Below are 21,505 nucleotides of genomic sequence, written 5' to 3'. Positions count from 1 at the left end.
AATCCCGGCCGGCCAAACCCTCCCCTAACCCGGACGACGCTGGGCCAATTGTGCATAGTGCATCTTTAATGGGGTTAGAGCTCAGTGTTGACACGCTGCCTCTTAATGGGGTTAGAGCTCAGTGTTGACACGCTGCCTCTTAATGGGGTTAGAGCTCAGGGAATCTGGCACAAAGACCATGTGGAAAAGATGAATAGGTCTGTTGTTATTTTGGTATCCGACCATGTCCCTAAGAAGTAGTTCAAAGGTGTGTGTGTGTCTTAGCGTGCTTGCGTGCATGCTTCTGTGCGTGTGTGTGTGTGTGTGTGTGTTGACACTGTTGATGTTTCCAGGGGTGAATAAGGTACAGTGAACCTTCACAGAGCTCTCTGTTCCACCGCCCGGTGAATGTACAGAGACCTAGCTGGATAACTACAGGGTTGGTGAATGTGCAGAGACCTAGCTGGATAACTACAGGGTTGGTGAATGTGCAGAGACCTAGCTAGATAACTACAGGGTTAGTGAATGTACAGAGACCTAGCTAGATAACTACAGGGTTAGTGAATGTGCAGAGACCTAGCTTGATAACTACAGGGTTGGTGAATGTACAGAGACCTAGCTAGATAACTACAGGGTTAGTGAATGTACAGAGACCTAGCTGGATAACTACAGGGTTGGTGAATGTGCAGAGACCTAGCTAGATAACTACAGGGTTAGTGAATGTGCAGAGACCTAGCTGGATAACTACAGGGTTAGTGAATGTGCAGAGACCTAGCTAGATAACTACAGGGTTAGTGAATGTGCAGAGACCTAGCTAGATAACTACAGGGTTAGTGAATGTACAGAGACCTAGCTAGATAACTACAGGGTTAGTGAATGTGCAGAGACCTAGCTAGATAACTACAGGGTTAGTGAATGTGCAGAGACCTAGCTAGATAACTACAGGGTTAGTGAATGTGCAGAGACCTAGCTAGATAACTACAGGGTTAGTGAATGTGCAGAGACCTAGCTAGATAACTACAGGGTTAGTGAATGTGCAGAGACCTAGCTAGATAACTACAGGGTTAGTGAATGTACAGAGACCTAGCTAGATAACTACAGGGTTAGTGAATGTGCAGAGACCTAGCTAGATAACTACAGGGTTAGTGAATGTACAGAGACCTAGCTAGATAACTACAGGGTTAGTGAATGTGCAGAGACCTAGCTAGATAACTACAGGGTTAGTGAATGTGCAGAGACCTAGCTTGATAACTACAGGGTTAGTGAATGTGCAGAGACCTAGCTTGATAACTTCCCTGGTTGGTGAATGTACAGAGACCTAGCTAGATAACTACAGGGTTGGTGAATGTACAGAGACCTAGCTAGATAACTACAGGGTTGGTGAATGTACAGAGACCTAGCTAGATAACTACAGGGTTCCATAGGGCTCTGGTCAAAATTAGTGTACTATGAAGGTACTAGTGTGCCATTTGGGACACAGCCAAAAGAGTGTGGGTAGGGTAACTTTGAAGGGGAGTCTACTGTACTCACTCACTGCTCTTAGTTTGGCTCTCAAATGTACCTGTCACTTTGATCTGGCCTCTAGTGCTATTTCCCCGGTATGCCAGGTGCCTAGACAGGTATGACTTGTCTTGAACACCTGCAACGAAGCGTCAAGCTCTCGTCTGCCTGCGTTTCCCAGATAGGGCCAAGGCATCATGCTGCATCACAATCCTCTTTCTTCCCCTCCACTGAAGCCTGGGGAGGAGAGGACGATTATGTTTCTAGGGCTGAGTGCCAGCCAGCTAAAACCCTCCCTGACCTGTAGCCTGCTACACAATCAACACTTAGACAGGTGTGTTTATGTTGCCATCGTAAACCCTAATGAATAGCTTGTTTACTATTTATGGATACATTACAAGTCATTAATTTACTATATTTAACCACCAGGAGTATTATTAAAGATACTAGTTTCTGTTTTTGAATCTGAATACCTGTGTCTTGTGAATACAGTTTGTAGTTACCAAGTCAATATGATTGTAGTACTGGTTTAGCCAAGTACTAACATATAATATGTTGGGTGAAGTGCTCTGTAGTTATGTTATGTTTGATGAACAAATTGCAAATGATCTATAGCCATCAGAATCTTAGTTGTGCATGTTTCTTAGCTTAGGCTACAGTGGTGGTGGTCAAACGTTAATATAAAAGAATCAGGCCAAAATGGTCAATGATAGCACACTGAACAACCGGGAGGATAATCTTAGGGATTCAATAGAGTCGTAATCTCTTGTGGCAGACGTGGAAAGACTACACACATAATCAAGCATCTGAACAAATTACGCCAGATTTTAGTTCTGAGTTAACCAAGATTAATAAAGGCATGGTTGGATAAACACTGAACCATCCTCTCTTCTAATCACTTCATCTACCCATCCACTGATTCAACAGAAGCATGGCCAGATATCAATTTTGATCATATAGTTCTCACTCAGACTAGATTGACCAGGTTGATGAGTTGTTATCATTATGGGGGACAGACAAACAGACAGACAAACAGACAGACAGACAGACAGACAGACAGACAGACAGAGGGACAGACAGAGGGACAGACAGAGGGACAGACAGAGGGACAGACAGAGGGAGAGACAGAGGGAGAGACAGATAGGGGGATAGTGGGACAGAGGGACAGACAGAGGGACAGACAGAGGGACAGACAGACAAGGGGACAGACAGACAGACAGAGGGAGAGACACGGGGAGAGACAGACAGGGGGACAGGGGGACAGACAGAGGGACAGACAGACAAGGGGACAAAAGGACAGACATACAGACAGACAGACAGACAGGGAGACAGACAGACAGACAGACAGACAGACAGACAGACAGACAGACAGACAGACAGACAGACAGGGAGACAGGGAGACAGACAGACAGGGAGACAGGGAGACAGACAGGGAGACAGGGAGACAGGGAGACAGGGAGACAGGGAGACAGACGGACAGGGAGACAGAGGGACAGAGGGACAGACAGGGAGACAGAGGGACAGACAGGGAGACAGAGGGACAGACCGAGGGACAGACAGACGTACAGACAGACAGAGTGACAGACAGACAAGGGAACAGACAGACAGACAGACAGACAGACAGACAGACAGACAGACAGACAGACAGACAAAAGGCTTATGGTTCCAGAATGGGTTTGTAGAAGCTAGCTAGCTAGCCAAATGCTTGTTGTTTGGCTCTCCCCTTCACCTCTCCCCTCCCCATTGTCAGAGACTAGGCTAGGAGGCTAGAGGGGAGTGGGATTCCTTAGCTGTCTGGCCTCAACTTCAAAGAGCTGAGCAGAGTTATAAAAGGGTTCTGATATCACTGTAGCCAGGGAGCCCTCACCCCTCTACCCCTCTCTTTCTCAATCCCTCTACTCCCTCTCTCCTGGGGGATGGAGGGAGAGGGGCTCTGAGAGGAGAGGGAGCAGGACGGAATGTTGCCCAACCTTCAAGACCTCTGATTGTATTTTGTTGTTTTGTCACGGCTTACAGTACAACTAAAAACAAAACCACACAACATCACCCAATAATGTGAGAGGAATCATTGTGTAACTCCAGCTAGAACGTTCAAAAACTAATGTAAACAATGTGTGGGCTCCAACCTTCCAATGTGATTATTTTCCCTGTACTCTATCAACACATCCTACAGCCTAGTGAAAGGCTGGGTATTAATCTTACAGCCTAGTGAATGGTTGGGTATTAATCCTACAGCCTAGTGAAAGGTTGGGTATTAATCCTACAGCCTAGTGAAAGGTTGGGTATTAATCCTACAGCCTAGTGAAAGGTTGGGTATTAATCTTACAGCCTAGTGAAAGGTTGGGTATTAATCCTACAGCCTAGTGAAAGGTTGGGTATTAATCCTACAGCCTAGTGAAAGGTTGGGTATTAATCCTACAGCCTAGTGAAAGATTGCGTATTAATCCTACAGCCTAGTGAAAGGTTGGGTATTAATCCTACAGCCTAGTGAAAGGTTGGGTATTAATCCTACAGCCTAGTGAAATGTTGGGTATTAATCCTACAGCCTAGTGAAAGGTTGGGTATTAATCCTACAGCCTAGTGAAAGGTTGGGTATTAATCTTTCAGCCTAGTGAAAGGTTGGGTATTAATCTTACAGCCTAGTGAAAGGCTGGGTATTAATCCTACAGCCTAGTGAAAGGTTGGGTATTAATCCTACAGCCTAGTGAAAGGTTGGGTATTAATCCTACAGCCTAGTGAAAGGTTGGGTATTAATCTTACAGCCTAGTGAAAGGCTGGGTATTAATCCTACAGCCTAGTGAAAATATGGGTATTAATCTTACAGCCTTGTGAAAGGTTGGGTATTAATCCTACAGCCTAGTGAAAGGTTGGGTATTAATTCTACAGCCTAGTGAAAGGTTGGGTATTAATCTTACAGCCTAGTGAAAGGTTGGGTATTAATCCTACAGCCTAGTGAAAGGCTTGGTATTAATCCTACAGCCTAGTGAAAGGCTTGGTATTAATCCTACAGCCTAGTGAAAGGCTGGGTATTCATCTTACAGCCTAGTGAAAGGCTGGGTATTATTCCTACAGCCTAGTGAAATGTTGGGTATTAATCCTACAGCCTAGTGAAAGGTTGGGTATTAATCCTACAGCCTAGTGAAATGTTGGGTATTAATCCTACAGCCTAGTGAAAGGTTGGGTATTAATCCTACAGCCTAGTGAAAGGTTGGGTATTAATCCTACAGCCTAGTGAAATGTTGGGTATTAATCCTACAGCCTAGTGAAAGGTTGGGTATTAATCCTACAGCCTAGTGAAAGGTTGGGTATTAATCTTACAGCCTAGTGAATGGTTGGGTATTAATCCTACAGCCTAGTGAAAGGTTGGGTATTAATCCTACAGCCTAGTGAAAGGTTGGGTATTAATCCTACAGCCTTGTGAAACGTTGGGTATTAATCCTACAGCCTAGTGAAAGGTTGGGTATTAATCCTACAGCCTAGTGAAAGGTTGGGTATTAATCTTACAGCCTAGTGAAAGGTTGGGTATTAATCCTACAGCCTAGTGAAAGGTTGGGTATTAATCCTACAGCCTAGTGAAAGGTTGGGTATTAATCCTACAGCCTAGTGAAAGGTTGGGTATTAATCCTACAGCCTAGTGAAAGGTTGGGTATTAATCCTACAGCCTAGTGAAAGGTTGGGTATTAATCCTACAGCCTAGTGAAAGGTTGGGTATTAATCCTACAGCCTAGTGAAAGGTTGGGTATTAATCCTACAGCCTAGTGAAAGGCTGGGTATTAATCCTACAGCCTAGTGAAAGGCTGGGTATTAATCCTACAGCCTAGTGAAAGGTTGGGTATTAATCCAACAGCCCAGTGAAAGGCTGGGTATTAATTGTACAGCCTAGTGAAAGGCTGGGTATTAATCCAACAGCCTAGTGAAAGGCTGGGTAATGAGATCTAAGGTTATATGTCCAGGATAACCAAGCTATGCCATAACTATGCAATAACTATGCAATAACCCAATTGCATTTAATCACTCTGTCTACACCAAATTCATCCACTCCCTACACAGAGCAAATTCAAAGTCAACAGGAAACACAAGTCTTGGCTAGATGAGATTAAAACCGATATTTACCATGTTCTGCTATGAGTGTGACTGATCCTCTAACATACCCTGCAAAATAGTGACACAAAATAAAACTTGGCCGGCCGGGATACTTTGATTGAATGGAGAGTGGACAAAAATAATACCTATGTGAGAATGCTGTTCATTGACAGCTCAGCATTCAACACCATAGTGCCCTCCAAGCTCATCACTAAGGACCCTAGGCCTGAACACCTCCCTCTGAAACTGGATCCTGGACTTCCTGAAGGGACGCCCCCAGGAGGTGAGGGTAGGCAACAACACATCCGCCACACTGACCCACAACACAGGGGCCCCTCAGGGGTGCATGCTTAGTCCCCTCCTGTACTCCCTGTTCACCCACGACTGCGTGGGCTCACACGACTCCAACACCATCAAGTTTGCAGATGACACAACAGTGGTAGGCCTGATCACCGACGACAATGAGACAGCCTATAGGGAGGAGGTCAGAGACCTGGCAGTGTGGTGCCAGGACAACAACCTCTCCCTCAATGTGAGCAAGACAAAGGAGCTGATTGTGGACTACAGGAAAAGGAGGGCAGAGCCCGCCCCCATTCACATTGACGGGGCTGTAGATGAGCGGGTCGAGAGTTTGAAGTTCCTCGGTGTCCACAGCACCAATAAACTATCATGGTCCAAACACACCAAGACAGTCGTGAAGAGGGCACGACAACACCTCTGAAAAGATGTACCATAGGCCCTCAGATCCTCAAAAAGTTATACAGCTGCAACATCGAGAGCATCTTGACTGGCTGCATCACTGCTTTTTTTCAAAGCCTCCAGCCACCCAAGCAACAGACTGTTCTCTCTGCTACCAAGCGGTACCAATACAACAAGTCTGGAACCAACAGGATCCAGAACAGCTTCTACCCCCAGGCCATAAGTTTCTAAACAAGACCACTAAATAGTTAATCAAATGGCTACCTGGACTGACCCATTTTTGGGTCACTCTCTTGCACTGACTCTATGCACACACACTGGACTCTACCCACACACTCACACCCCACTGATTCAGAGGGGTTGGGTTAAATGCGGGAGACACATTTGGGTTGAATGCATTCAGCTGTGCAGCTGACTAGGTATACCCCTTTCCTTTCCTTTTCCCCATATTCCCACACACACACACACTTTCACACGCTACTGCTAGTCACTTTACCCCTACGTACAGTACATAGCTACCTCAATTACCTCGTACGCCCTGTATATAGCCATGTTATTTTATACTTCCTGTATATAGCCATGTTATTTTCTACTCCCTGTATATAGACATGTTATTTTCTACTCCCTGTATATAGACATGTTATTTTCTACTCCCTATATATAGACATGTTATTTTCTACTCCCTGTATATAGCCATGTTATTTTCTACTCCCTGTATATAGCCATGTTATTTTCTACTCCCTGTATATAGCCACGTTATTTTCTACTTCCTGTATATAGACACGTTATTTTCTACTCCCTGTATATAGACACGTTATTTTCTACTCCCTGTATATAGCAGAGTTAAAGATAAAAAATAAAATAAAATATAAAGATGTTATTTTCTACTGGGCCAATTGTGTGACACAGCCTGGGATCGAACCTGGTCTGTAGTGACACCTCTAGCACTGCTATGCAGTGCCTTAGACCGCTGCGCCACTCGGGAGGCCCCACTATCACTATCTTTATATTTTATTTTATTTTTTATCTTTAACTCTGCATTATTGGAAAAGGATCTATAAGTAAGCATTTCACTATTAGTCTGTTGTCTACGAAGCATGTGACAAATACAATTAGATTTGATTTGAAAAATGTATGCACTCACTAACTGTAAGTGGCTCTGGATAAGAGCTTCTGCTAAATGACTAAGAAATGTCAAAAAATTAAATTTGAGTGGGACCAACCCACCTCCTAAAGCCTGATAACATCCCAGCCTGAGCTGTTTGGTGGTTTGTGTGTGTGTGTGTGTGTGTGTGTGTGTGTGTGTGTGTGTGTGATGGTGGTTTACACCCTTAGGGTGAAAATTCCTGTGAAGTGGAGGAAAATTGTCTTTTAATTTGCCATGAGTGGGCGGTAATAACCCTCTGATACGATCCATCTCCTGCAGTATTAAAGACATGACAGCCTTATAGCCACCCACCTTAACAGGACCCACGTCACTACCTCTGAGTGAACCAACTGCTCATAATTCCTGTCTGAATGGCTCAGTCCCAAATGGCACCCTATTCCCTTATAGTGCACTACTTTTGACCAGGGCACTGGTCTGAAGGCTCTGTGCCCGTCGCACCCCTCAACATGACATGCTAATTGAAGTGATGTAATGTTATGTCATGGAGACAGAGAGAGAGGGGGGCTGCCCGCTGGGAGCTAAGCCTGACTATAATAGGAGCCATTGAGAATAAGACACAGACAAACCTACCCAGAGGGCTTAAAGCGGCAATCAGCAGTTGAAACAATAACAAAGCGCAGTCCCCGCCACGGTTTCGCTAAAAAGCTGAGGGATGGGGTTGGAGAAATTTAACCACTCTCAAATTCATAGACAGAGCTATGGATGCAAGGACTGACCATCCATTATATCGAAATGATAGTTGTAACCATGTTTTGAGGCTATACACGGTTTGTTTACATTTACTTTGTTGACAAACATTGGAGTAAAACAAGCTTCTATTTTGGGTTCTGATGGGGTACGACAGATGAACTAAGCTCATGAGGCATTTAGAACTTATATTCTTCAAGAATCAATGGGTACATATCATTCATTTATAAGTCAAAAAATGGATGTAGCAACTGCAGATTGCCCCTTTAAGGCTGTTATAACCTCTTCAATATGCAGCCCAGCCAGGATGTTATAACCTCTTCAATATGCAGCCCAGCCAGGATGTTATAACCTCTTCAATATGCAGCCCAGCCAGGATGTTATAACCTCTTCAATATGCAGCCCAGCCAGGATGTTATAACCTCTTCAATATGCAGCCCAGCCAGGATGTTATAACCTCTTCAATATGCAGCCCAGCCAGGATGTTATAACCTCTTCAATATGCAGCCCAGCCAGGATGTTATAACCTCTTCAATATGCAGCCCAGCCAGGATGTTATAACCTCTTCAATATGCAGCCCAGCCAGGATGTTATAACCTCTTCAATATGCAGCCCAGCCAGGATGTTATAACCTCTTCAATATGCAGCCCAGCCAGGATGTTATAACCTCTTCAATATGCAGCCCAATCAGGCTGTTATAACCTCTTCAATATGCAGCCCAATCAGGCTGTTATAACCTCTTCAATATGCAGCCCAATCAGGCTGTTATAACCTCTTCAATATGCAGCCCAGCCAGGATGTTATAACCTCTTCAATATGCAGCCCAGCCAGGATGTTATAACCTCTTCAATATGCAGCCCAATCAGGCTGTTATACCCCTTCAATATGCAGCCCAATCAGGCTGTTATAACCTCTTCAATATGCAGCCCAGCCAGGATGTTATAACCTCTTCAATATGCAGCCCAGCCAGGATGTTATAACCTCTTCAATATGCACCCCAATCAGGCTGTTATAACCTCTTCAATATGCAGCCCAGCCAGGATGTTATAACCTCTTCAATATGCAGCCCAATCAGGCTGTTATACCCCTTCAATATGCAGCCCAATCAGGCTGTTATAACCTCTTCAATATGCAGCCCAGCCAGGATGTTATAACCTCTTCAATATGCAGCCCAGCCAGGATGTTATAACCTCTTCAATATGCAGCCCAGCAAGGCTGTTATAACCTCTTCAATATGCAGCCCAGCAAGGCTGTTATAACCTGTCTAATATGCAGCCCAGCCAGGATGTTATAACCTGTCTAATATGCAGCCCAGTCAGGATGTTATAACCTGTCTAATATGCAGCCCAGCAAGGCTGTTATAACCTGTCTAATATGCAGCCCAGCCAGGATGTTATAACCTGTCTAATATGCAGCCCAGCCAGGATGTTATAACCTGTCTAATATGCAGCCCAGCCAGGATGTTATAACCTGTCTAATATGCAGCCCAGTCAGGATTTATAACCTGTCTAATATGCAGCCCAGCCAGGATGTTATAACCTGTCTAATATGCAGCCCAGCCAGGATGTTATAACCTGTCTAATATGTAGCCCAGTCAGGATGTTATAACCTGTCTAATATGCAGCCCAGTCAGGATGTTATAACCTGTCTAATATGCAGCCCAGCCAGGATGTTATAACCTGTCTAATATGCAGCCCAGCCAGGATGTTATAACCTGTCTAATATGCAGCCCAGTCAGGCATTTACCTCCCCGATAACAATCTGCAACTTCACACACATCAACATGTCTTTGCAAAGGCCTTTGAATGCTTACTTAATGACTGTAGATCACAATTAGTTTTTTCCTGTTAGTGTGTGGTAGAGAGAGCATTTAATCTGCAGGTAGAGGGAAAGGGATTATACAACACTGCACTTCTGACAACCTTGAACTGCCAGACAGACTGAGACCACACCCCAGTCAGCGTCCTTTTCTAAATTAAGTAGTGAAAACTTTCCCCTTCAGTTACCAACTCTTTCTATATGCCATGCTTTACAAAACTGTACACGTTTCTGGGAGGGAAAAACTGATGCGCAAACATCAACAAAATAAATGCTAGAAAACAACCTCAAAATTGTGGATACAAATCTTAATTTGAACATTAAATATTTCCTATGAATAAATTGCATTTTCTGGAGGGCTAGTCCCCAAACGATGTTTGAATCATGAAGGAGTTAATTGATTTGTCCTCTTGGGGCAGCATTAGAGGAACTTGTAATCATAATTGATCCCAACTGTAGACCATCTATGGACCATCTAATTTGGGCAATTAGAAACTACAAACTTCTCAAGGTTGACCATAGCCTAATTTTACAACAACCTGTGTTAAGAGTAATGTATTTAAATTATCATAGAATATTATCAAAAAGCATTATTTTCAGTATCCAAATAATTATCATAATTAGCCAAATTCTTATTACTTTTTTGTATCATTTTATCCAAGAAAGCACATAGAAAAATATATTTTTTAAAGGTGTCAAATACAAGTGTTTCGTTTCTTACCAGAATGTTCTTCAGTTTGTGATCCGAGTCGCAGTACCTCCCGCATTCTTCCATCCCTCTTCGGAGGAAAGCGTTCACAACAAAACTGTCTCCTAGAAATCGGGAGGAAATTATAATTAATATCAATGATACCAACTGTGTCTAGATAATAAGATAATGTAACGTTTAAAACAAGGTTTAACGCCTTATTTCTAAAGGCTGATAGAGGTTTATTCTCACCTTCAGGGTTCTCTCTGCGTTTACCCGCTTTAGATCCCAGCACACATGGAAATACAAACGAGAAATTCGTTACAATGTGAACAACATATTCATCAATCATCAATCAGTATGGAATATTCAAAAAATGTTTCTTACCATGTTTGGACTGAAGTTTCCCCATTTTTAAGTCCCTTTTTCCTTGATTACTGTCCAGTTCTTTACCAATCCGTCATGGATAACCCATTCTATTGGTCAACATTGTCACATTGTGTCCACGTTTTTGCAAGAAAATAGTAAATCTAACTTTCTCCAGGCGCATTCAAAATTACCAAGATACAGACATGTTTTCTTTTTCTGTACAGAAACAACGTTCTTTCTCTCCAAACAAATCCCGAGAGAGGAGAGGTTATAGTAGACTTGCTCTTTAGCGTCAGACAAGCCAACTGACTGAATGGAAGAATGTGTGTCTGTCTGGCGGTAGCGTACCGCAGAGCAGGAGGCGCTCAACTCAATCTGAGTAGTTGCCTGGCTATAGGCTATACATCCTCAAAGTCTCGGCTAAATGCCGTCCCCTGTTGGACTGAATTCAAATAGGTATTAACTTTTGCTGGTGATTTTGTTCCAGCATAATATACAGTATATTTAGATTTATGGCCATGTTTGTGTCCATACTGTTGAATCTGCATATCTTGTTATATGAGGTGAGTTCTTGTAATTTGACAATTTCCTAGTATAAAAAAAGATACTGATAACCAACTTTCCCCTATTCATTTGGGAGTACAATGTACAAAGAGAGTTTGGAGTCTGTCAGAATGTAATGTTAGCCTATATCCTCAACATTTCTATTATCAACAGCGCTTGACTTGGGCAGGAGCTCAGCGGAGCTGAATACCGGCACCTGTTTCAGTCCAAGTCAAGCAGTGACTATCAAGGGTAACGTCCAAAATGGCACCCTAGAATTCTCTAGCCTGGAAATCCCCGATGTTGGATTTCATTGAATTCTACATCGGGCATAAATGAGCGTTTGGATCAGGAAAGTGTCCTCTCACCTCTACAAGCCAGAATGTTGAATTAAATGATATTTTAACGTACTTTACCGGTTGTCCGTGCAGTTGGTCATTTTGGGGGTAGGAATGTGAGACAATATACCCACAGGAAAGTATAATTAAATCAACTTTTCAAAACACTGGTAGTGCTTTCAGATTTCTGTCACCTGAATCACGCGCAGAACCATGTAAACATGTGCACCAGCTCAGCAGTACATGGGTTGTGCGCATGTAGTTTCATCTTGTACGCATGCTTCAGGTGATGGAAATCTGAATGCACTACCAGCACTTTGAAAAGTTGATTTAATGATACTTCCTGTGGATATATTGTCTCACATTGCTGCCTGAAAAAGGACCAACCACATGGACAACCGATAGAGAAGGTTAAAACATAATTTAGCTTGTAGAGGTCCTGAGAGGACACTTTCCTGATCCAACTGATCATTCAGAATTCAATTCGACGTTTCCAGGCTACCTATTCCCTAAATCAGGGGTACTGAACTCTGACCCTACGAGGTCTGTAGCCTGCTGGTTCTGTTCTACCTGATCATTCATTGACACTGTATATATATATACATACATAATATGACATTTGAAATGTCTTTATTCTTTTGAAACTTTTGTAAGTGTACTGTTAATTTTTATTGTTTATTATCTATTTCTGTCATGATTTAACTGGATATGAACCCAAATGCAGACAACTACACCGTGCCAGAGAAGGTTTATTACAAAGTAAAATTGTCCAGGTTTCCAAAAATAGGGGGGAAGAGCAAGTCCAGGTCTACTGGGAGGGTAACAGATCCAGGTTCTGAGCAGGGTTGGTACCATAACGTCCTAGTGTCCGGGGTGAGTCCAAAAGGGAAGTCCAGTAGAGGTAAACGGGATGGTGGTGGCAGGAGTGAAGCGGAGGCAGGAGTCAGGTTCCAATAATCTGTGGCACAGGAGAAATGTAAATAGAACAGGCCAAAAACACAAAGAGCGAAAACAAGCAGGTTGAGTCAGCAGCGAGACTAACATGGTCGTCTTGACTATGATCTGACGATGAGTGGCAAGTTTGACCGGGTCTTTAAGGCTGAGGTGATTATGGTGAATGAGCTGCAGCTGGAACCCTGACTCCCGCACACCAGACTTCACTCCTGCAATCAAGAACAGACAGAGGGAAGGGGGAGAGCAGAGAGAGCTACCTAGCAGCAGTAGGCCTAACAGTACCCCCCCCCCCTCTACGGACGCCACCCGGCGGCCGACAGGGTTTATCAGGATGTAACCTATGAAAATCACGGACCAGAGCAGGATCCACAATGAAGCTCCTGGGAACCCAGGAACGTTCCTCAGGACCATAACCCTCCCAATCCACCAGGTACTGGAAACCACGACCCCGGCGGCGAACATCCAGAAGTCGCCGGACAGTGTAGACAGGACCCCCACCCACGACCCTGGGCGGAGGAGGGGGACGAGAGGGCGGGCACAGAGGGCTAACAGACACAGGCTTAATCTGGGACACATGAAGTGGAATGAACCCGTAGGGAGGCAGGAAGCTGTAGTTTAACCGCGCAGGGGTTAACAATAGACAGTATTTTGAACGGTCCTATAAAACGCGGCGCCATCTTCTTAGATTCTACTTTCAATGGAAGATCACGTGACTTAAGCCATACCTCTTGACCAGGAGAGTAACCGGGAGCCTGGGACGGTTGGCTTGCCTCTGCATGTACGCCGAAGCTCGGGACAGAGCTACCCTGGCCTTCCTCCAGACCTTGAAGCAGCGGCGCATGTGGGACTGCACCGAGGGTAATGCCAGTTCCCTCTCTTGAGAAGGGAACAGGGGAGGTTGATAACCCAGCGCGCACAGAAAGGGAGACAAACCAGAGGAAGCGTTAGTCAAGGTGTTATGAGCATATTCCACCCAGGGGAGCATGGAGCTCCATGACCCAGGGTTAGACCCTGTGACACAGCGGAGAGCGGTCTCCATCTCCTGGTTCGCTCTCTCGGCTTGCCCGTTGGTCTGGGGTTGATATCCAGAGGACAGGCTGGATGTGATGCCCAAAGCCTTACAGAAAGCTTTCCATACCTGGGAGACAAACTGGGGACCCCTGTCAGAGACAATATCAGTGGGTAGACCATGAGAGCGGAACACATGTTCAACCAAAATATCAGCAGTTTCTCTGGCAGTGGGCAGTTTAGGTAGGGCCAAAAAATGAGCAAACTTAGAAAACCGATCAATTACAGTAAGAATGACCGTCTTTCCAGTCGAGGGGGGAAGTCCAGTGACAAAATCCAATGCAATGTGGGACCAGGGCCAGCTGGGTATTGGCAGAGGTCGTAGATGACCAGCACTGGCCTGGGTGGAGTTCTTACTTCGTGCACATATCGTACAAGCAGCAATGAAGGCTCGAGTGTCCGCCTCCATCCTGGGCCACCAGAACTTCAGTCACAAAAAGTCAAGGGTCCGAGTAACTCCAGGGTGACAGGTAAGGGGAGACGAGTGAGCCCACTGAAGTACCTGGGAGCGAACAGACTCAGGGACAAACAACCGGTTAGGAGGACCGCTCCCAGGATCAGCTTGTAGATGTTGAGCCTGTCTAACAATCCCTTCGATGTCACATGTAATGGCAGCAATACTGCAGGTAGGAGGCAAGATGGGTTCAGGGTTACTACCAGTATCAACAGCAGAATGAACACGAGACAGGGCGTCAGCCTTGACGTTGCGTGACCCAGGACGGTAAGACAGGGAAAAATTGAATCTACCAAAAAATAGTGCCCACCTGGCTTGACGGGGATTGAGCTGCTTCGCTGACTGGATGTATGCAAGATTTTTATGATCCGTCCAAACGATGAAGGGTTGTTCCGCCCCCTCCAACCAATGCCGCCACTCCTCGAGAGCCAGCTTAACGGCGAGCAGTTCACGATTGCCAACATCATTCCTCTCTGCCTGAGAAAGTTTTCGTGAAAGAAAAGCACAGGGATGCAGTTTGTTATCTTCAGGTGAACGTTGTGACAACACCGCACCTACCCCAGTGTCAGATGCGTCCACCTCCACGACAAACTGGCGGTCGGGGTCAGGCTGCATCAAAATGGGAGCCGAGGCGAAGCGATGTTTCAGCTCTTCGAACGCTGATTCGGCCCCTTCATTCCAAGCGAACAGTAGTGAGATGGAGGCGAGAGCGGTGAGTGGCGCAGCAATGCGGCTGTAGTCCTTGATGAACCTCCTGTAGAAGTTCGCAAACCCCAAGAATCGTTGAAGTTGTTTGCGGGTGGAGGGGGCTGGCCAGTCCGTGACAGCAGAGATCTTAGCTGGGTCCATCCGCAACTCCCCTTGAGCTATTATGTAACCCAAAAAAGAGGTTTCAGACACATGAAATTCACATTTCTCCATCTTCACAAATAGTTTGTTCTCCAACAACCTTTGCAACACCTGGCGCACATGCAGTTCATGTTCCTGGGAGGACTCTGAGAAAATCAGGATATCATCCAGATAGACAAAAACAAAACGATTCAACATGTCCCGAAGGACATCATTCACCAGTGCCTGAAAAACAGCAGGGGCATTACACAAACCAAAAGGCATAACCAGATACCTAAAATGTCCCAAGGGTGTGTTGAAGGCAGTCTTCCATTCATCGCCCTTACGAATGCGCACCAGGTGATACGCATTTCGTAGATCCAGTTTCGTAAAGATAGTTGCACCATGAAGGAGGGGAAAAACAGAATTAATTAAAGGCAGAGAATATTTGTTCTTAATGGTGATGTTGTTAAGTCCACGGAAATCAATACAGGGTCTGAGGGTCTTATCCTTCTTTCCAACAAAAAAGAATCCCGCTCCTACAGGTGACGAGGAAGGACGAATAATACCTGCCGCCAAGGAGTCCCGAATGTAGTTCTCCATAGCCTCCGACTCCGGGCGGGAGAGATTGTACAGGCGACTGTTAGGGAGAGGGGCTCCTGGCTGGAGGTCAATGGCGCAGTCGTATGGCCGGTGAGGAGGAAGAGAAGTAGCTCTGTTTGCAGAAAACGGATGCCAGGTCATGATACACGTCAGGGACAGCAGAGAGATCCATGGACTCCAGTGGAGGTTGAGGCACAGTGCTGGCAGGGGTCTGAGCAGAACACAAACAGTTCACATGACAAAATGTGCTCCATGAAACAATTCTACCTGTCACCCAATCAATGTGTGGATTGTGTCTTATGAGCCAGGGGATACCAAGGACCAGGGGGGGGTCTGTGGGCAGTCAATTATGTGAAATTGAATGTTCTCCTGATGATTACCCGACACTCTGAGACAAACAGGCACAGTCTGATGAGTAATACGGGTCAACAATTGTCCATTTAGACCCTTAGCCTGCAGCGGACGGTCCATAAGAACAGTCTCTAAATCCATTTGTTGAACCAACTCTCGATCAAAAAAGCTTTCAACGGCACCAGAGTCAACCAGCGCACTAACAGGGAAATTCTGGGACTGCCACTGGAGGGATGCCTGGAGCAGAATGCGGGGAGAAGAGGAAGAATCCGCTGCTCGGCTCACCAAAACTTCTCCCATTAATGATGAGCCGGCCCTTTTCCCGGACGAACTGGGCAGGAAGGAACGAAATGACCAGCTTCTCCACAATACAGGCATACACGAGCCCGAATACGACGTGCACGCTCCTCTGAGGACAACCGTGCACGACCCACCTCCATGGCTTCGGGTTCAGTGCTCCTAGTATTGACTCGGGAAGACTCGGCCTTCTCCGTAGGGAAGAGGCGGGGAGGAGTTGGTTGACGACAGACAGGTCGCTTGGAACTAACACTCCTCTCCCGGCGGCGCTCCCGAATCCGATTATCCAACCTGATGGTGAGTGAAATAAGATTATCCAGCGTAGGCGATTCATCATATGACACCAATTCATCTTTCAAAGTCGCAGACAAAGCATTAATGAACACTCCTTGTAATGCCTCGTCATTCCAACCACTCACTGCCGCTAAAGTCCGAAACTCCACTGCCATCTCCGCCACACTGCGAGACCCCTGCCGAAGAGAAAACAACCGTTTAGCAGCCTCCTTGCCCCGTACGGGATGGTCGAAAACCTTCCTCATCTCAGTGGTGAAGGCAACGTAAGCGTTGCAAATGTCCGACTGACTCTCCCAGACCGCGGATCCCCAAGAACGAGCGGAACCGCTAGTAGAGTTGATAAGGTAGGCAATACGGGCTCTTTCTGAGGCGTAGGTGAGGGGCTGTTGTTCAAACACTAACGAGCATTGAGTCAAAAAATCACCACAGGTTCCCATGTTCCCGTCATAGCGCTCTGGAGCAGGAACAAAAGGCTCTCTGATCTGGGCTGGAGGAGCAGGAAAAACAGGCGGAGCAGGAGAAGGAGCAGTTTGTATGCCATGAACGAGGGGTGCATTATTAACTTGGGTAGTAAGGGCAGACACTTGATTGGTGAGTACTTGAACCTGATTAAGCAGCATCTGACTGTTCTCAGAAATAGTCTTAAACAAAGTATCATGTTGGCCAAGTAAAATGCCCTGATTGGCTATGGCAGTCCGAATTTGAGTGCACTCTGGGGTGGTATCTGAGCTGCTGTCTGCTGGGTTCATGTTGGTCAGATCATACTGTCATGATTTAACTGGATATGAACCCAAATGCAGACAACTACACCGAGCCAGAGAAGGTTTAACAGGTTTATTACAAAGTAAAATTGTCCAGGTTTCCAAAAATAGGGGGGAAGAGCAAGTCCAGGTCTACTGGGAGGGTAACAGATCCAGGTTCTGAGCAGGGTTGGTACCGTAACGTCCTAGTGTCCGGGGTGAGTCCAAAAGGGAAGTCCAGTAGAGGTAAACAGGATGGTGGTGGCAGGAGTGAAGCGGAGGCAGGAGTCAGGTTCCAATAATCTGTGGCACAGGAGAAATGTAAATAGAACAGGCCAAAAACACAAAGAGCGAAAACAAGCAGGTTGAACCAGCAGCGAGACTAACATGGTTGTCTTGACTATGATCTGACGATGAGTGGCAAGTTTGACCGGGTCTTTAAGGCTGAGGTGATTATGGTGAATGAGCTGCAGCTGGAACCCTGACTCCCGCACACCAGACTTCACTCCTGCAATCAAGAACAGACAGAGGGAAGGGGGAGAGCAGAGAGAGAGCTACCTAGCAGCAGTAGGCCTAACAATTTCACTTGCTTTGGCAATGTAAACATATGTTTCCCATGCCAATAAAGCCCTTTGCGTTTAATTGAATTGAGAGAGAGAGAGAGAAAGAAAGAGATAGATAGAGAGAGAGAGAGAGAGAGACTCAACCAAGCTCTGTCTTCTGTAAGATACATTCCTAGTGACATTCATCTTCCAATCCAAACAAATTAAACTGAATTACCGTACGGGAAAACAAAACCAAGATTGAAGAAAATCTAAAGTTGCCATAAAAGCATAAGACAATGCAGACATTTGCATTCAGTACACATCCTTATTGATAAACAAAGGATGTGTTCGTATCCATCTGATGTCACAGTCACAGTCACACACACACACACACACACACATATAGGTACGCACACACACACACACACACACACACACACACATATAGGTACGCACACACACACACACACACACACACACACACACACACAGAGAAAGAGAGAAAGAGAGGGAGAGAGGGAGAGGGAAACTCAATCAACAACCAAGCTCTGTCTTGCACAACAGAAATTCCTAGTGACATTCATCTTCCAATCCAAACAAATTAAACTGAATTACCGTAAGGGAAAACAAAACCAAGATTGAAGAAAATATAAAGCTGGCATCAGAACACAAGACAATGGAAAAACAGCCTTCATTCTAGCTGCAATTAATCCGTGTGATGACATGTTAGTAGTTGGCCATGCTGACAGCTCTGAAGCATGCTTGATCATGAAGACATGGTTTTGTTTTCTGACTACATCCCAACAACCATTGAAGTCTGTCCGTGTTTATATAGCCGCTGTGATGCACTGCCCATTCAGTATCTAACAGTACCAGCCAACATCAAGACCCACATCTCCCATGATGACTTAGGCCTTCAGAGTTCTACATAGAGTTGCAAAATTACGATTACTTTCCCAAATTTCCCTGGTTTTCCAGAAATCCCAGTTAATAAGCAGGATGCGTAGCTGCCCTGCTAATACCCACCAATGGTTTCCCACGTGTTACTGTATTAAGATGCGTAGCTGCCCTGCTAATACCCACCAATGGGCCTGTAGCCAGACAGGGAGCCGGGCAGCTAAACGGGGAGTGGGTGAGTGGTGGGTGGTGGCTGCTGTGATATGGTGGGATGAGAGGTTTTGTTGTCTCTACATCTGTCTCTCATTCTCTGTATCTCTGCACACACACACACACACACTGGCTGACAAAGGGAGGCTCTCTCTCAGATCACTCTCTAGGGTTGACAGACATTTGCACAGCAGCTCTCTTTGATCCTTGTTGCATCGCCCAATTACCACTGTAAATATGTTCCAAATGGCACCCTATTCCCTATATGGTGCACTACTTTTGACCAGGACCCATAGGACTGGTCAAAAATAGGTAATAGAGTGCCATTTGGGACGCAAGCCATGCCTCTTCAGAAGGTATCTCTCTCCTCTCCTCTCTTCAGAAGGTATCTCTCTCCTCTCCTCTCTTCAGAAGGTATCTCTCTCCTCTCCTCTCTTTAGAAGGTATCTCTCTCCTCTCCTCTCTTCAGAAGGTATCTCTCTCCTCTCCTCTCTTCAGAAGGTATCTCTCTCCTCTCCTCTCTTCAGAAGGTATCTCTCTCCTCTCCTCTCTTCAGAAGGTATCTCTCTCCTCTCCTCTCTTTAGAAGGTATCTCTCTCCTCTCCTCTCTTCAGAAGGTATCTCTCTCCTCTCCTCTCTTCAGAAGGTATCTCTCTCCTCTCCTCTCTTCAGAAGGTATCTCTCTCCTCTCCTCTCTTCAGAAGGTATCTCTCTCCTCTCCTCTCTTCAGAAGGTATCTCTCTCCTCTCCTCTCTTCAGAAGGTATCTCTCTCCTCTCCTCTCTTCAGAAGGTATATCTCTCCTCTCCTCTCTTCAGAAGGTATCTCTCTCCTCTCCTCTCTTCAGAAGGTATCTCTCTCCTCTCCTCTCTTTAGAAGGTATCTCTCTCCTCTCCTCTCTTCAGAAGGTATCTCTCTCCTCTCCTCTCTTTAGAAGGTATCTCTCTCCTCTCCTCTCTTTAGAAGGTATCTCTCTCCTCTCCTCTCTTCAGAAGGTATCTCTCTCCTCTCCTCTATTTAGAAGGTATCTCTCTCCTCTCCTCTCTTTAGAAGGTATCTCTCTCCTCTCCTCTCTTCAGAAGGTATCTCTCTCCTCTCCTCTCTTCAGAAGGTATCTCTCTCCTCTCCTCTCTTCAGAAGGTATCTCTCTCCTCTCCTCTCTTCAGAAGGTATCTCTCTCCTCTCCTCTCTTTAGAAGGTATCTCTCTCCTCTCCTCTCTTTAGAAGGTATCTCTCTCCTCTCCTCTCTTTAGAAGGTATCTCTCTCCTCTCCTCTCTTTAGAAGGTATCTCTCTCCTCTCCTCTCTTCAGAAGGTATCTCTCTCCTCTCCTCTCTTCAGAAGGTATCTCTCTCCTCTCCTCTCTTTAGAAGGTATCTCTCTCCTCTCCTCTCTTCAGAAGGTATCTCTCTCCTCTCCTCTCTTCAGAAGGTATCTCTCTCCTCTCCTCTCTTCAGAAGGTATCTCTCTCCTCTCCTCTCTTTAGAAGGTATCTCTCTCCTCTCCTCTCTTCAGAAGGTATCTCTCTCCTCTCCTCTCTTCAGAAGGTATCTCTCTCCTCTCCTCTCTTTAGAAGGTATCTCTCTCCTCTCCTCTCTTCAGAAGGTATCTCTCTCCTCTCCTCTCTTCAGAAGGTATCTCTCTCCTCTCCTCTCTTCAGAAGGTATCTCTCTCCTCTCCTCTCTTTAGAAGGTATCTCTCTCCTCTCCTCTCTTTAGAAGGTATCTCTCCTCTCCTCTCTTTAGAAGGTATCTCTCTCCTCTCCTCTCTTTAGAAGGTATCTCTCCTCTCCTCTCTTTAGAAGGTATCTCTCTCCTCTCCTCTCTTTAGAAGGTATCTCTCCTCTCCTCTCTTTAGAAGGTATCTCTCTCCTCTCCTCTCTTTAGAAGGTATCTCTCCTCTCCTCTCTTTAGAAGGTATCTCTCTCCTCTCCTCTCTTTAGAAGGTATCTCTCCTCTCCTCTCTTTAGAAGGTATCTCTCTCCTCTCCTCTCTTTAGAAGGTATCTCTCTCCTCTCCTCTCTTTAGAAGGTATCTCTCTCCTCTCCTCTCTTTAGAAGGTATCTCTCTCCTCTCCTCTCTTCAGAAGGTATCTCTCTCCTCTCCTCTCTTCAGAAGGTATCTCTCTCCTCTCTTCTCTTCAGAAGGTATCTCTCTCCTCTCCTCTCTTCAGAAGGTATCTCTCTCCTCTCCTCTCTTCAGAAGGTATCTCTCTCCTCTCCTCTCTTCAGAAGGTATCTCTCTCCTCTCCTCTCTTCAGAAGGTATCTCTCTCCTCTCCTCTCTTCAGAAGGTATCTCTCTCCTCTCCTCTCTTCAGAAGGTATCTCTCTCCTCTCCTCTCTTCAGAAGGTATCTCTCTCCTCTCCTCTCTTTAGAAGGTATCTCTCTCCTCTC

The 21,505-nt window shown here is 45.6% G+C and overlaps 1 protein-coding gene across 1 annotated transcript in view; it reads right to left on the bottom strand.

Annotated features, from left to right (window-relative positions):
- Nucleotides 1-11,034, bottom strand: part of LOC311139281 (kinesin-like protein KIF13A) — a gene marked incomplete at its 5' end in the record, with an annotated part of 125,731 nt that extends 114,697 nt beyond the window's left edge. Inside the window, 3 exons of the mRNA XM_084174167.1 lie at nt 10,656-10,747; nt 10,875-10,901; nt 11,010-11,034. Coding sequence (XP_084030293.1) covers nt 10,656-10,747; nt 10,875-10,901; nt 11,010-11,034 — 144 coding nt within the window. The remainder of the gene's footprint in view (nt 1-10,655; nt 10,748-10,874; nt 10,902-11,009) is intronic.
- Between the last annotated feature and the right edge of the window lie 10,471 nt (nt 11,035-21,505).

Source organism: Coregonus lavaretus (genome assembly GCF_964263955.1).
Source record: "Coregonus lavaretus genome assembly, chromosome: 13".
NCBI lineage: Eukaryota > Metazoa > Chordata > Actinopteri > Salmoniformes > Salmonidae > Coregonus > Coregonus lavaretus.
This window is presented reverse-complemented; position numbering and strand designations above follow the sequence as displayed.